At 36.1% G+C, this 16,561-nt stretch overlaps 1 protein-coding gene across 19 annotated transcripts in view; it reads right to left on the minus strand.

Annotated features, from left to right (window-relative positions):
* The window catches only part of LOC130050823 (protein PFC0760c-like), a 101,766-nt gene that overhangs the window by 14,461 nt on the left and 70,744 nt on the right, over positions 1-16,561 (minus strand). For 15 of the 19 annotated variants that reach the window (XR_008799091.1, XR_008799092.1, XM_056151584.1 and 12 more), the window contains 2 exons: positions 14,569-14,629; positions 5,430-7,233 (listed from right to left, as the gene is read on the minus strand). The exons of 1 other annotated variant lie outside the window; for it this stretch is intronic. Coding sequence is in view for 16 of the 18 variants with exons in the window: in XM_056151584.1 (XP_056007559.1) it covers positions 5,430-7,200 (1,771 nt within the window). In the remaining 2 variants the exon portion in view is untranslated. Of the gene's footprint in view, positions 1-5,429; positions 7,234-14,542; positions 14,630-16,561 lie in introns of all 19 variants that reach the window. 3 more of the 19 variants (XM_056151587.1, XM_056151580.1, XM_056151593.1) reach the window with 1 other exon arrangement.

Here is a 16,561-nt window from a genome sequence, read left to right on the forward strand (position 1 = left end):
TCTAGAAAAAGAGGACAGTTTTTGTCCTGCCCCCAAGGCCCCAGGAGTGTAGAAATCCTGAATTTTACAATTTATGTCTCACTTTTTCCAAAGATGCTTCATACGAAATTTTGAGGGGAAATTTTTTTAGGTGTGCGGTAGTACCGGTATTTTTCTGGTAACGGTATGTACCACGGTACACGAGGCGAAATCCCGATATATTCAAGTCTGATAACTCTTAACAAAAATATATAAATTGAAACAAGAAAAAATAATTAAAAGAAATTTGTGTACGCAGTGACTCACATTATTTACATCGTTCCCTCGTGGTGATGTAATGAAAGGCAAGTCTAATAACTGTACACAATCAGTAAAACATACGAAGTATAAAACGCAATGATTTGATTATTAATGATATGAAAAGAAATCAAAATTAAAGAAAAAAAAAATGATAGAAAACATTTCATTAAGTAATTATTTTAATATATACGGTAGAATATAAAAATTGTTTTTATGTTAATTGGTTTATGTGGGTCGAATACCATTTCCGCCTATTAGGCAAACCCCAAGTTAAAAAAATAATATAAAATGGCAGATGCAGATTTGTGCGTTCGAAACCACCGTTCTTCGAGCGAGTACAAATTCCTGCCAATTCTGAACGGCGAGTTAATGTGTTTGAGGTGCAAAAATGTAGGAATTGTGGTCGAAGAACAAGAACACATTCGTGTGCACATGTTCTCGTTATTGTCTTTAGAGAAAAGGACAGGCATATCCTACATGTAGAAGTTCTCGTCATTCGCGACTCTAAGAACTTGACTTTGAGATCGTGTCAAATAAATTCCACAGGTTTCCCCCTATTAATTATTTTGATTGTCGTCCCAGTCAGTAGTCTAGTCACAGTCGATTCTATTCATGATACAGAGACACTGCTATATTGTGTGTACGATATACTTTTATGTTTGGATTAGACTTTTGTTCTGTTAACTGGTTTCAAAATAGATTTAAATAGGATAGTTTCCTTATTATTTATATTTGAATAAATTAAATGCAATTTACAATCAATAAACTAATAACTGCTCATTATATACAATAAATCACAACTAAAATCCACTAAAATTGAATCATAAAACTAAAAGATTAAATCTGCGGTATACCATGGTATGTACCGCGGTATTTTGCAAATACCACAGTATACCACGGTACATTTAGTTTCTGCGGTACCCAACTCTAAAAAAAAATTGGAATTATAGTTATCAAGAGAAAGTTAAAAATTAGTCAATTTTTATACAGTGAAAATCACTGGAAAAATGTTTAAGTCCAATTATAATACAAAATTAATACATATAAATTCAAAGATTTGGATTAAAAATGACTAAAAAAAAAAAACACAATTATAATACATTGAAAAATCACTGAATTTTTTAAAGTCCAATTATAATACAAAATCAATACATATACATTGAAAGATTTGGATTAAAAATTACTAAGTTTTAAAAAAGGAATACAATTTTAATACAGTGAAAAGGACTAAGTTTAATTTTGATACAAAAATAATATGCTTGAAAAAAAAAAAATACAAAAATAATATATTGAAAATAATCTAAGTCCAAAATGATACAAAAATAATACCCTTTAAAAAATCAAATTCAGAATTTAATGCAAAAATGAGTTACCCATTTATTAAATTTTTTTTTGTGATACAAAAATAATATATTTTTTTGTGTATTAATTCAAAAAAGTACAAAAATGACTGTATTAATAATATATTAAAAATTTACTTTCATGTATTATTTTTCAATATGGGGTCTATTGTTCACACATTTAATACCTGACAATATTGGCCCCACCCTGATACTAAAACCCCTACCCCTGGATAATCAAATTTACAATAATAGTAAAGGACTACTTGTTATTTTTAGCTATTCAATTAGTTTTAATTTAGTATCAATGGCACTAAAGAAGATGTTATTTAAGTGTTTTGCACATAAGCACTATATAGTAAGTTTGGCCCCACCATGCGGTCAGAACCGCTGGCCTACCCTGGGAATCATGAAATTTACAACTTTGGCAGAAGCCTTCCTGCTCTAGTTTCCCATGCATTTAGTTTTTTGTAGACATGTGCAGTTCTTAAGAAGAAGATTTTTGAAAATTTGTCAACTTTGGGTAGTTTTTGCCCTACTCCAAGGCTCCAAGGGTGCTGGAGTCATGAGATAAAATTTACAATTTATGTCCCCCTTGTCCCAAAGCTGCTTCATACCAAATTTAAAAAAGAATTGGACTGGTAGTTATCAAGAAGTTAAAAATGTTCAATCGTTAACGAATGACGGACAACACATGACGGCGGACGACAACCATTTGCAAAAAGTCACCTGACTTAACTCAGGTGACCTAATAAAGTGAGTCACTACGTACACAAATTTCTTTAATTATTTTTTGTTTTATATATATATTTTTTTATTTTAATTCAATTTTATATTTTTGTTTATAGCTATAAGATTTTAATATATAGGGATAGTTTAACTCCTGTACCACAGTATATTCCGACACCAGAAAAATACTGGTACACCGGTATACCGATAATACTGTGCACCCGCTAAAAATTGTATTATTCAATGAATCATATAGTGAAAATTAGCACTGCACTGCAGAAATAATTTTGAACCTTGGGTGTGTAATATATATACTTGATTACACAATTTCTAATGTAAGTGGCACAAATCTGTCATAAATCTACATTTAAAGTTACATAAACACTTTCATTTTGAAAGTGTTTTTGGAGGGGGGACATTCATCAAAATATGTGAATTCACTCATTAATCAGATTTGTAAGATATAGAACCCCTAAAATAATGAGACCTATTCAACACAGACTGGGTGTAATGTACATGTTAAATGTCAAACAGTACACAATGTAGATTTAGTCCACACCTGCTGCAGAAATTAACAACATTCCACGGAAATACACAACATTTTACAGAAATACACAACATTTTACAGAAATATACAACATGTCACAAGCCAGAGCTGTGTTGATATCACTGATATTTACATTCTTGACAGCTGTGAAAAATAATCATTTTTATCATTCTTAAATTCATAAATTTAGCTGAAGAAAACAAAGAATTCTGAAATTTATCAGGGAGCACAATTAAAAGTAACTCTGATTATAACTCACACTATGAATAAAACTAAACACTAAATTTAATTATAACTCACCCTGTAATTAAAACTAAGCACAACCTATAATTATAATGCATTGTAATTAAAACTGAACATTAATTACCACTATTTATATCCTGCACTGTAATTAAAACTAATCACTACTTCTAATTATAACCCACACTGTAATTAACACTAAACACTACCTTTAATTATAGCCCACACTGCAATTAAAACTAAACACTACCTTTATCTATAACCCACACTGTAATTAAAACTAAACACTACCTCTAATCATAACCCACACCGTAATTAAAACTCAAAATTCTCTATAAATTTATAACCCAGACTGTAATTAGTACTAAACATTACCGCTAATTATAACCCACACTGTAATTAAAACTTAAACACTACCTTTAATTATAACCCAGACTGTAATTAAAACTAAACACTACCTCTAATTATAACCCAGACTGTAATTAAAACTAAACACTACCTCTATTTATAACCCACACTGTAAATAAAACTAAACACTACCTTTAATTATAACCCACACTGTTATTAAAACTAAACACTACCTTTAATTATAACCCACACTGTTATTAAAACTAAACACTACCTTTAATTATAACCCACACTCTAATTAAAACTAAACACTGCCATGACTACCTCTATAAATTTATAACCCAGACTATAACTAAAATTAAACACTACCTCTATTTATAACCCACACTGTAATTAAAATTAAACACTTACTCAAATCATAACTCACACTGTAATTAAACCTAAACACTATCTCTAATTATAACCCACACTGTAATTATAAAACTAAACACTACCTCTAATTATAACCCACACTGTAATTAAAACTGAACACTACCTCTAATTATAACCCACACTGTAATTATAAAACTAAACACTACCTCTAATTATAACCCACACTGCAATTAAAACTATACACTACCTTTATTTATAGCCCACACTGTAATTAAAACTAAATACTACCTCTAATTATAACCCACATTGATTAATCATGTTTTTTTTGTTTTTGTTTTTTTTTTGTGAATACTAAAAACGTTGAACTTTCAATAAATTTGAAATCACAATACTTTTCTCAAATCAATAACCTCAAAACGTATGACTTTTCAATATTTTACACGACCATTTCTCGCGATAAATTAAAAACTAATTACATACGTATATATACATAAACACACACATACATATATAAACACACATATACAATTATATATACACACACATATATATATATTTAAATCATGCACTATATTACTTTTAAGAAAATTAATATATTGTAATTAAAACTAAACACTATCTCTAATTATAACCCACACAGTAATTAACACTAAACACTACCTCTAATTATAACCCACACTGTAATTAAAACTAAACACTATCTCTAATTATAACCCACATTGTAATTAAAACTAAACACTATCTCTAATTATAACCCACACTGTAATTAACACTAAACACAACCGCTAATTATAACCCACACTGTAATTATAAAACTAAACACTACCTCTAATTATAACCCACACTGTAATTAAAACTAAACACTGCCTCTAATTATAACCCACACTGTAATTATAAAACTAAACACTATCTCTAATTATAACCCACACTGTAATTAACATTAAACACTACCTCTAATTATAACCCACACTGTAATTAAAACTAAACACTACCTTTATTTATAACCCACATTGTAATTAAAACTAAACACTACCTCTAATTATAACCCACACTGTAATTAAAACTAAACACTATCTCTAATTATAACCCACATTGTAATTAAAACTAAACACTACCTCTAATTATAACCCACACTGTAATTAAAACTAAACACTATCTCTAATTATAACCCACATTGTAATTAAAACTAAACACTATCTCTAATTATAACCCACACTGTAATTAACACTAAACACTACCTCTAATTATAACCCTCACTGTAATTAAAACTAAACACTACCTCTAATTATAACCCACACTGTAATTAAAACTAAACACTACCTCTAATTATAACCGTCACTGTAATTATAAAACTAAACACTATCTCTAATTATAACCCACACTGTAATTAAAACTAAACACTACCTCTAATTATAACCCTCACTGTAATTATAAAACTAAACACTATCTCTAATGATAACCCACACAGTAATTAAAACTAAACAATGCATCTAATCATATCCCACACTGTAATTAACATGTGTTTTTATATTGACTGATATAGTACAATAAACTACAGTACTACTAGTACTTACCAGTCAGAGAGTACCTCCTCTGTAGATATCTATATACAGACACTGTGTTGGTCCACCATGATCCGACCCAGAGAAGGTGAGTTTTATCATCATAGTTCAGGCTGTATGGTGTGTTTATCCCGTGTTGTCGTGTCAGTAACAGAGACAGGAAGTGACCGTCCTTGTCAATCATCTGTACTGTGTAGGTGTTATAATCACACACCAGGATGTGTGACAGCGCGTCTGTACAGATTCCACGTGGTTCTAGTGATGATCCTGATGGAGGTCCTGTGTAGGAGAATCGATGTCTGCCCCCGCGCTCTGTCACCACTACAGCACCACGTGACAAGTCAGACACAATGATATCACCGTTATTATTCTCTGTGATATAGATAGGATAACTATACAGAGTGTGACCTGTGTTGTCGTGTTCTATGGTCAGGATGTATTGACCACTACTGTTGTACCGGGTTACCTTGGCTGTCTCTGTATCAGTGTTATACATCGCCACCATCAGATCTCCAGTGGACGGGGAGCAGCACACACACACTGGTCTCCATGGTGATGTACTCTGTATCAGTCTGGTGACTGTTTTATTGTCTGTAGACAGTTTGTTGATGTTATGTTTCCTGTCTATATAAATCAGTTCACCAGAACTGTTCACTGTGTGTCCTCCTCTATACCATGGTGCTATATCTGTCACATGGTGTATAGTGTCTCCTGTTGTGTCTGTCAAGATGAGTTTGTTATCAGAGACCCAGACCCGGTCTGACATCACACGAGATATGTGTAACACATGACTAACACCTGTCACACAGACAGACGTGTGTAATACAGGTGTGGACATCAGTTTCACACACTCGTCTATTCCTACTTGTCGTTTTCCTGTTGTCATTTGGATTTCTGTGATGACACTCAATAACTGACTAGGACTGTTCTTTATCTGGGGGACACGACTGGTCTTTATAAACAAGAGGAATTGTACCGCTCTGTTTGCTGATTGTTCATATCTGTCTTCATAGTTCTGTAGGTGAACAAGTTGTCTGTTCATTTTTCTCTTCTGTTGTTGTATTCTATCAATCAATAAACCTCGGTATCTTGTTTTAACATCACATACCACAGTGTCAATCAGATCCTTCAGTCTCTGGGCTTTTGTTGACATCTGTGATTGACGGTGACAGATTTGTGGGGGACAAGTTTGGATATCAGTTTGGATTCCTGCCAGGAGAACACGACAGTTATAGAGAGTCTCACTTCTGATGGTGTCAATGATTTCTCTGTGTTGTTGTCGCTTTGTTTGATAGGCTGTTCTAAGATCCACCAGCGCGTGTGTTCTGTGGTCTGTACAGCGCTTACACACGGAATAGTTACACTGATCACAGAACATTCTGTATTTTCTCTTTGGATGTCTGACACAGGTCTCTCGTAAAGGGAAACAATTAAACTTCTCACGGTAAATCACAACATCATGGTATATGGTATCTAGATCAATGACATGTTTCTCTTTACACTGTAAACACAGATCACGTTTACATGTGTTACAGTAGAACTCAGTGTCCCCCTGACATTGAGAACACTGTCGTAGTTTACACTGTGTGGTAAAACTCCTCTCAGTATGACGAGTTATATAGAACACTACATTGTGATATTTGGTGTTATTTTCTGTAACATGTTTCTTTTTACAATGTAAACACAGATCACGTTTACATGTGTTACAGTAAAATTCAGTGTCCCTCTGACATTGAGAACATTGTCGTACTTTTAGTTGAAAGCTGAGTCCTAGTGTGTCCATGATGTGGAGGGTCGGGGTCTTTAGGAATACAATCTGAAATCAAATATACAGTATAAAGCTAGAGAAACTGGAAAGTAGCAATCATTGAATTTACATTCAATTTTACATAATACATATTCCAAGACTTACATCATTTTGGATATAAACATTCCCATCATGTAATTAATACATTTAAATAGATCTACATAATTTACTGAATAATTTTAATTGACCCCTTTTCTGCATAAACAAGAGGCACCATGACACATATCGCCCACCTGAGTCACCCTGACCCTGCTGTTGTTAAGCGGTTATGGGTTTTTTCTAAGCCTTTTTTATCATATAGTCGACCCAAACTTAGCCCCAAAGGGTCAAGACAAAACCAACTTGAATTCACACAACATGGGGATACCTTTGAAATGAAACGTCTTTCCATACGATATCTACAAGTATGTAGAAAATAAGAAAGCTCTATCTTAACTGATATTAGGAAATATTGAGTAGGTTAGATTCTCTTAACAATAAGTTTTTCTCTAAGGTCTTGCCAAAGGATACATACATGTATATAGAAAACAAGCACGATTTTTTTTCTGAAAAACGTCAGGAAACATTGAGTTTTCTGAAAAGGAGACCAATCTCTAAGGTCAAGGTCACAAACAAACTCTGCCATAAAAAGGTCTTGTCACAAAGAATGTACATATGAAAAATGAGGGTCTTATAACTCACTATTCAAAAGTTAAATTAGAATTATGCAGAGATCTATATCCAGGACAAAAACAATGCCCGCCCCCCTCCCCCACACAGGGAAATGGGAACATTGAATCAACACAACTTGGGAGCATTTGCATTTAGATGGATTTAATGTGGCCCTGCTCCTCTTGAAAAAATTCCTTTAAATTAAGTGTCTGCATATTCTCATATAAAACGTTTATCTCCTATCGTGTAAGGGCCCCTGACTTGAACAAAATTAAATTTGAACTGCGTGTAAATAATTGCATATTAACATGACTAATCATTACCCTTCTGTTGGTGAGATGAATATTCTCAAAAATATTTCCCTATCAACACTTATGTCACACTTTGATCCCCTATTCTAGCCCCACAATACTTTGGGGTGGGGGAGCGGCTGGGACTGATTTCAACCAACCTGCATTTTCAATACGTTGGGATGCTTGAAAATCAATATGACTAATCATGGCGCTGTTTTTCTTGAGAATAACACTTTTGTATATTCTCCCTTTATATCCCCATGCATTACTTCAATCCTTAATTGTAGTCCCAAAATACCCCTTAAAACATAATTAATACAGTGTAGCCTCATAATACCCCTTAAAACATGACTAATTCAGTGTACTCCCACAGTATCCCTTAAAACAAGGGTAACCCAGTGTAGCCCCATAATACCCCATAAAACATGATTTATCCAGTGTACCCCTGCAATACCCTTTAAAACATGACTAACCCAGTGTAGCCCCACAATGCCCCTTAAAACATGACGAACCCAGTGTAGCCCCACAATACCCCTTAAAACAAGACTAATCCTGTGTAGCCCAACAATACCCCTTAAAACACGACGAACCCAGTGTAGCCCCACAATACCCCTTAAAACACGACGAACCCAGTGTAGCCCCACAATACCCCTTAAAACATGACTAACCCAGTGTAGCCCACAATACCCTTAAAACATAACTAACCCAGTGTAGGCCCACAAAATCCCTTAAAACATGACTAATCAAGTGTAGCCACACAATATCACTTAAAACATGGCTTACCCAGTGTAGCCCCACAATATCCCTTAAACAAGACTAACCCAGTGTAGCCCGACAATACCCCTTAAAACATGACTAACCCAGTGTTGCTCCATAATACCCCTTAAAACAAGACTAATCCTGTGTAGCCCAACAATACCCCTTAAAACATGACTAACCCAGTGTAGCCCCACAATATCCCTTAAAACATGGCTAACCCAGTGTATCCCACAATATCCCTTAAAACGTGAGTAACCCAGTGTACCCTCACAATATCCCTTAAAACATGACCAACCCAGTGTAGCCCCAAAATACCCCTTAAACATGACTAACCCAGTGTACCCCGACAATACCCCTTAAAACATGACTAATCCAGTGTAGCACCAAAATACCTCTCAAACCATGACTCACCCAGTGTAGCTCCCCAATACCCCCTAAAACATGACTAATTCAGTGTAGGTCCGCAATACCCCTTAAAACATGACTAATTCAGAGTAGCCCCACAATACCCCTTAAAACATGGCTAACAAAGTGTAGCCCGATAATACTCTATAAAACATAACTAACCCAGTGTAGCCCAACATTACCCCTTAAAACATGGCTAACCTAGTGTATTCCCACAATATCACTTAAACATGACCAACCCAGTGTACCCCCACAATACCCTTAAAACAAGACTAATCCTGTGTAGCCCCACAATACCCCATAAAACATGACTAACCCAGTGTAGCTCCGCAATACCCCTTAAAACATGATTAATTCAGTGTAGCCCCACAATACCCCTTAAAACATGACTAACCCAGTGTAGCTCCACAATACCCCTTAAAACAAGGGTAACCCAGTGTAGCCCCATAATACCCCATAAAACATGACTTATCCAGTGTAGCCAAAAAATACCCCTTAAAGCATGACTAATCCAGTGTAGCTCCACAATACCCCTTAAAACATGATTAATTCAGTGTAGCCCCACAATATCCCTTAAAACATGACTAACCCAGTGTAGCTCGACAATACCCCTTAAAACAAGACTAATCCTGTGTAGCCCCACAATACCCCTTAAAACATGACTTAACAAAGTGTAGCTCCACAATATCCCTTAAAACATGGCTAACCCAGTGTATCCCACAATATCCCTTAAAATGTGAGTTACCCAGTGTACCCTCACAATACCCCTTAAAACATGACAACCGAGTGTACCGCCACAATACCCCTTAAAACATGACTAACCCAGTGTAGCCCCACATTATCCCTTAAAACATGGCTAACCCAGTGTATCCCACAATATCCGTTAAAACATGGCTAACCCAGTGTATCCCACAATATCCGTTAAAACGTGAGTAACCCAGTGTACCCCTCATAATATCCCTTAAAACATGACCAACCCAGTGTAGCCCCAAAATACCCCTTAAACATGACTAACCCAGTGTACCCCGACAATACCCCTTAAAACATGACTAATCCAGTGTAGCACCAAAATACCTCTCAAACCATGACTCACCCAGTGTAGCTCCCCAATACCCCCTAAAACATGACTAATTCAGTGTAGGTCCGCAATACCCCTTAAAACATGACTAATTCAGAGTAGCCCCACAATACCCCTTAAAACATGGCTAACAAAGTGTAGCCCGATAATACCCTATAAAACATGACTAACCCAGTGTAGCCCAACATTACCCCTTAAAACATGGCTAACCTAGTGTATTCCCACAATATCACTTAAACATGACCAACCCAGTGTACCCCCACAATACCCCTTAAAACAAGACTAATCCTGTGTAGCCCCACAATACCCCTTAAAACATGACTAACCCAGTGTAGCTCCGCAATACCCCTTAAAACATGATTAATTCAGTGTAGCCCCACAATACCCCTTAAAACATGACTAACCCAGTGTAGCTCCACAATACCCCTTAAAACAAGGGTAACCCAGTGTAGCCCCATAATACCCCATAAAACATGACTTATCCAGTGTAGCCCCACAATACCCCTTAAAGCATGACTAACCCAGTGTAGCTCCACAATACCCCTTAAAACATGATTAATTCAGTGTAGCCCCACAATATCCCTTAAAACATGACTAATTCTGTGTGGCTCCACAATACTCCTTAAAACAAGACTAATCCTGTGTAGCCCCACAATACCCCTTAAAACATGACTTAACAAAGTGTAGCTCCACAATATCCCTTAAAACATGGCTAACCCAGTGTATCCCACAATATCCCTTAAAACGTGAGTTACCCAGTGTACCCTCACAATACCCCTTAAAACATGACTAACCCAGTGTACCCCCACAATACCCCTTAAAACATGACTAATCAGCGTAGTCCCACAATACCCCATAAAACATGACTAACCCAATGTAGCCCCACAATACCCCTTAAAACATGACAACCGAGTGTACCGCCACAATACCCCTTAAAACATGACTAACCCAATGTATCCCCACAATACCCCTTAAAACATGACTAACCCAGTGTAGCCCCACAATATCCCTTAAAACATGACTAACCCAGTGTATCCCCACAATACCCCTTAAAACATGACTAACCCAGTGTATCCCCACAATACCCCTTAAAACATGACTAACCCAGTGTAGCCCCACAATATCCCTTAAAACATGGCTAACCCAGTGTATCCCACAAAATCCCTTAAAACGCGAGTAACCCAGTGTACCCCTCAGAATATCCCTTAAAACATGACCAACCCAGTGTAGCCCCAAAATACCCCTTAAACATGACTAACCCAGTGTACCCCGACAATACCCCTTAAAACATGACTAATCCAGTGTAGCACCAAAATACCTCTCAAACAATGACTCACCCAGTGTAGCTCCACAATACCCCCTAAAACATGACTAATTCAGAGTAGCCCCACAATACCCCTTAAAACATGGCTAACAAAGTGTAGCCCGATAATACCCTATAAAACATGACTAACCCAGTGTAGCCCAACATTACCCCTTAAAACATGGCTAACCTAGTGTAGCCCCACAATACCCCTTAAAACATGACTAACCCAGTGTAGCTCCACAATAACCCTTAAAACATGATTAATTCAGTGTAGGCCCGCAATACCCCTTAAAACATGACTAACCCAGTGTAGCTCCACAATACCCCTTAAAACAAGGGTAACCCAGTGTAGCCCCATAACACCCCATAAAACATGACTTATCCAGTGGAGCCCCACAATACCCCTTAAAACATGACTAACCCAGTGTAGCTCCACAATACCCCTTAAAACATGGGTAACCCAGTGTAGCCCCATAACACCCCATAAAACATGACTTATCCAGTGGAGCCCCACAATACCCCTTAAAACATGACTAACCCAGTGTAGCCCCACAATACCCCTTAAAACATGGGTAACCCAGTGTAGCCCCATAATACCCCATAAAACATGACTTATCCAGTGTAGGTCCGCAATACCCCTTAAATAAAACATGACTAATTCAGAGTAGGACCACAATATCCCTTAAAACATGACTAACAAAGTGTAGACCAATAATACCCCATAAAACATGACTTATAAAGTGTGCCAAACCCAGTGTTGCCACACAACACCCCTTAAAATATGACTAACCCAGTGGATCCATACAATACCCATTAAAACATGGCTTACCCAGTGTAGCTCCACAATACCCTTAAAACATGACTAATCAGTGTAGTCCCACAATACCCCTTAAAACATCACTAACCCAGTGTACCGCACAATACCCCTTAAAACATTACTAATTCAGTGTAGCCCTGGAATACCCCTTCAATCATGACTAATCCAGGATAGCCCCACAATACCCCTTAAAACATGGCTAATCCAGTGTAGCCCCACAGTACCTCTTAAAACATGATTAACCCAGTGTAGCCCACAATACCCCTTAAAGCATGACTAACCCAATGTAGCCCCACAATACCCTTAAAACATGACTAACCCAGCGTAGCCCCACAATGCCCCTTAAAACATGACTAACCTATTGTAGTCCCACAATACCCCTTAAAACAAGGGTAACCCAGTGTAGCCCCACAATACCCCTTAAAACATGACTAATCCAGTGTAGCCCCACAATACCCCTTTAAACATGACTAACCCAGTGTAGCCCCACAATACCCCTTAAAACAAGCCTAACCCAGTGTAGCCCCACAATACCCCTTAAAACATGACTAACCCAGTGGTTCTTGAGAATATTTCTGAAGATTTATCCTGAATATATCCCAATATAAAACTCTGATTCCCTGTTGTGACCCAAGTCTACCCTCAACAGCCTTGATTTGAACAAATTTTACTTTATGCAAGGAAGCCTTCTTCTGAATTTTTATTCCTTTTTTTTTGGCCAAATGGTTCTTGAGAAGAAGATTTTTAAAGATGTTTCCCTTCCCTTCCTTTGATTTTTCGCTATAAATTCTGTTGTCAAACTTTGATCTCATCACCTGGCCCCAACCTATCCCCAGGGATCATAATTTGAACATATGTACTAAAATCTGCACTACCTAACATGCCTAAGGATGCTTGCATATCAGTATGACTAATCATGACGCTGTTCTTTTTAAGGAGACTTGTAAAAAGATGTCCCCGATATATTTGCATGTAAAACTTTGATCACCAAGTGTGGCCACACCCTACCACCAGGGACCATGGTTTCAACAAAATAAAATCGGCTTTATTTCGTAAAGCCTTCATGTAAATTTCTACTTTTCTGGCCAAGTGGCTCTTGAAAACAAGGTTATTAAAGATTGTTCCCTTCCTTCCTATACATTCTTATGTAAAACTATGATCCCTATTGTGGCCCTATTCTTATCCCCTTTCATTTGAATAAACTTGAATCTACACTATGTCATGGAGATTTCATGCAAATTTAAACTCTTATGGCCCAGTGGTTCTAGAACGGAAATTTTTAAAATGACCCTAACCTATCTTTGCCTTTTGTTAATTATCTCCCCTTTGAAATGGACATGGTCCTTAATGTAAATTTCCTTCTTCCAAGGATGCTTTATGACAAGTTTAAATGAAATTGGCTTAGTGATTGCAAAGAAGTAAAAAATATTAAAATTTTAGGGCTGGATGGACAGGCAGCACACAGATAGACAAATACCAGACAAAACGTGATCAGAAAAGATCAATGAGCAATCAGCTCAGATGAGCTAAAATAACTTTCACTTTTGAAAATACATGAGGGTATGAACTGCAACACTTCACGTCAGCATATACCATTCATAAAACACTGTATAATGCTTCATGAAGTATGCTGATGTGAAATATCGCAATTCATACCTTCGTGTAACTTCAAAAATGAAAATTATATCTTAAAGTGACTCGTCAGCTTAGAGCAATGGAACTGAAACAACAATGCACTAAGACTACCCTTACACAACCATGTATGCTATTAGCAAATTTGACTCGGATTTTGAATAATGGCCTTGATCTTAATCAGTTAAATCACTTTGACTTTTTAGTTTTTCAAGTATAAAATCTATATCTTGTAAAATTCAGAGGATCAGATCAAATTAAAGTTGCAGACAGACAGACCAGAATCCAAGGATAAAACTCTATGTAGGTGTGATAGGAACATTACCACTTTATGTGTGATAGGAACATTACCACTTTATGTGTGATGGAAACATTACCACTTTATGTGTGATGGGAACATTACCACTTTGACGTCGACTTCCTTTTCTCAGTTCTGCAGGACCTCATGAAAGTCCAGTATGAACCTGTAAAAAATCAAGAAATCACAATATCAACGTGGCGATAAATTATCATTCATCTTATTGAAACAGTTTCTTAGAAAAAACTTTAACTACTGATATATCAATCCATTAAAGTTCAACATTCAGGTTACTGACCGATGGACAGAAACGGTCACCTGAGTATCGCACAGGAAATCCTTAAATGTCTGTTGCAAGTGTTGTACATTGATGGTTCAATGATTGCAATTTTCAATCTTGAGGAACAGAATGATTTCAAATATGTTGACTAATCATTAAATGTTATTATTACAAGTTGTCTCCCTGATGCAGATTAATAGGGAAGGACAGAAAATGGACATGTAGACAGAGAGACATGGCGACTGTTATCTAACTTTGTTTACAGGTGCTATACACTAACAACTTCAATATGTTTTCTATTTGCTCAGGTGTAGAGGAGAATATTTCTAAGAATTCTGTAAGTAATGATGGCTATATGCTCTTTATAGGTAATCAAAGCTAGTTGTGCACTATTAGTAGTTATGGCTAGTTGCTCGCTATAGGTAATTATAATGGCTAGCTGCATGTTATATGTAATTATGGCTATTTGCTCGCTTTAGGTAATGATGTGTAATTGCTCGCTATATATAATTATGGTTTATTGCTCACTACAGGTAATGGTGGATAGTTACTTGTTAGGGGTAATTATGGCTAATTGCTTGCTGTAAGTAATGATTGCAAATTGCTCGCTAAAGGTATTGGTAGCTGATTGCTTACTATAGGTAATGATGGCTATTTGCTCGCTATATGTAATTATGTCTTGTTACTCACTATTGGTAATTAACGGTTTGTTGCTCGCTATAGGAAAAGATGGCTAGTTGCTTGCTATAGGTAATTATGGCTAGTTGCTTCCTCTAAGTAATGATGGCGAGTTGCTTGCTCTATGTAATTGTGGCTTGTCGCTTGTTATAGGTAATTATAATGGCTAGTTGCTCGTTATAGGTAATGATGGCTAGTTGTTCGCTATAGGTAATTATAATGGCTAGTTGCTCGTTATAGGTAATGAGGGCAAGTTGTTTGTTTTAGGTAATTACAATGGCTAGTTGTTTTCCTTAGTTAATTATAACTAGTTGCTCGTTATGAGTAATTACGTATGTATAGCTAATAGTTCGCTAACGGTGATTAGGGCTAGTTGCTTGCTATAGGTATAGATATATTGATCACTGTTGATATAACTAAAAATTATTATGCAAGCAGTTTGTCCTATTGAAGTTCAGGAGTAAGGATCTTTTTAAAAAATGCTTTTTCAACAAGTTTATTTTTCAGTCAGTGTTATCGCATTACACAAGTTTTAAATTATATCAACCATTTGACGGTTTCTGTCCAAAAGTAAAGAACACTAAGGTATTTTGATAGACGATTTCCAGATCCCAAGGGTTATCAACTCACAGTTATGGTAAAGGACTCATATATTGTTTATAACGTGTATATATCATAATCATGCTAAATAGTTTGACTCTTTGGTGTCTAGGAGGAAGATTTTTCAAGATTTCATCAACTGCAATGGTTTTCTCCACACATTTCAGGCTTTATGGATATCATAATTATGCATTTAGTTTTTATCCCCCATCTGTGGGAGTAGAGAAGATGATTTTTCATATATAGTCTCATAAAGAATATTTGGCCCCATGCATCCAAGTAGTGGCAAGGTCATAAATTTTACAGTCAATTATTTATTTTCCTTTGATCCTAAAGATGTTCCACACCAAAAATGGTAACATTTAGCACTGTAGTTTTCAAGAAGAAGTTAAAATGTAAATTTGATAACGGACGACACACGACGACGGACGATGATCAATGTTATTAGGTCACCTGAAAGACTCAGATGACCTAAAACTCTTGATTAAAAAAGCAAACTTCAGCTGGGCTTTTAGTTTGATTTGAGGATAAACCTATACT

The sequence above is a fragment of the Ostrea edulis genome, chromosome 10 (genome assembly GCF_947568905.1).
Source record: "Ostrea edulis chromosome 10, xbOstEdul1.1, whole genome shotgun sequence".
Lineage (NCBI taxonomy): Eukaryota > Metazoa > Mollusca > Bivalvia > Ostreida > Ostreidae > Ostrea > Ostrea edulis.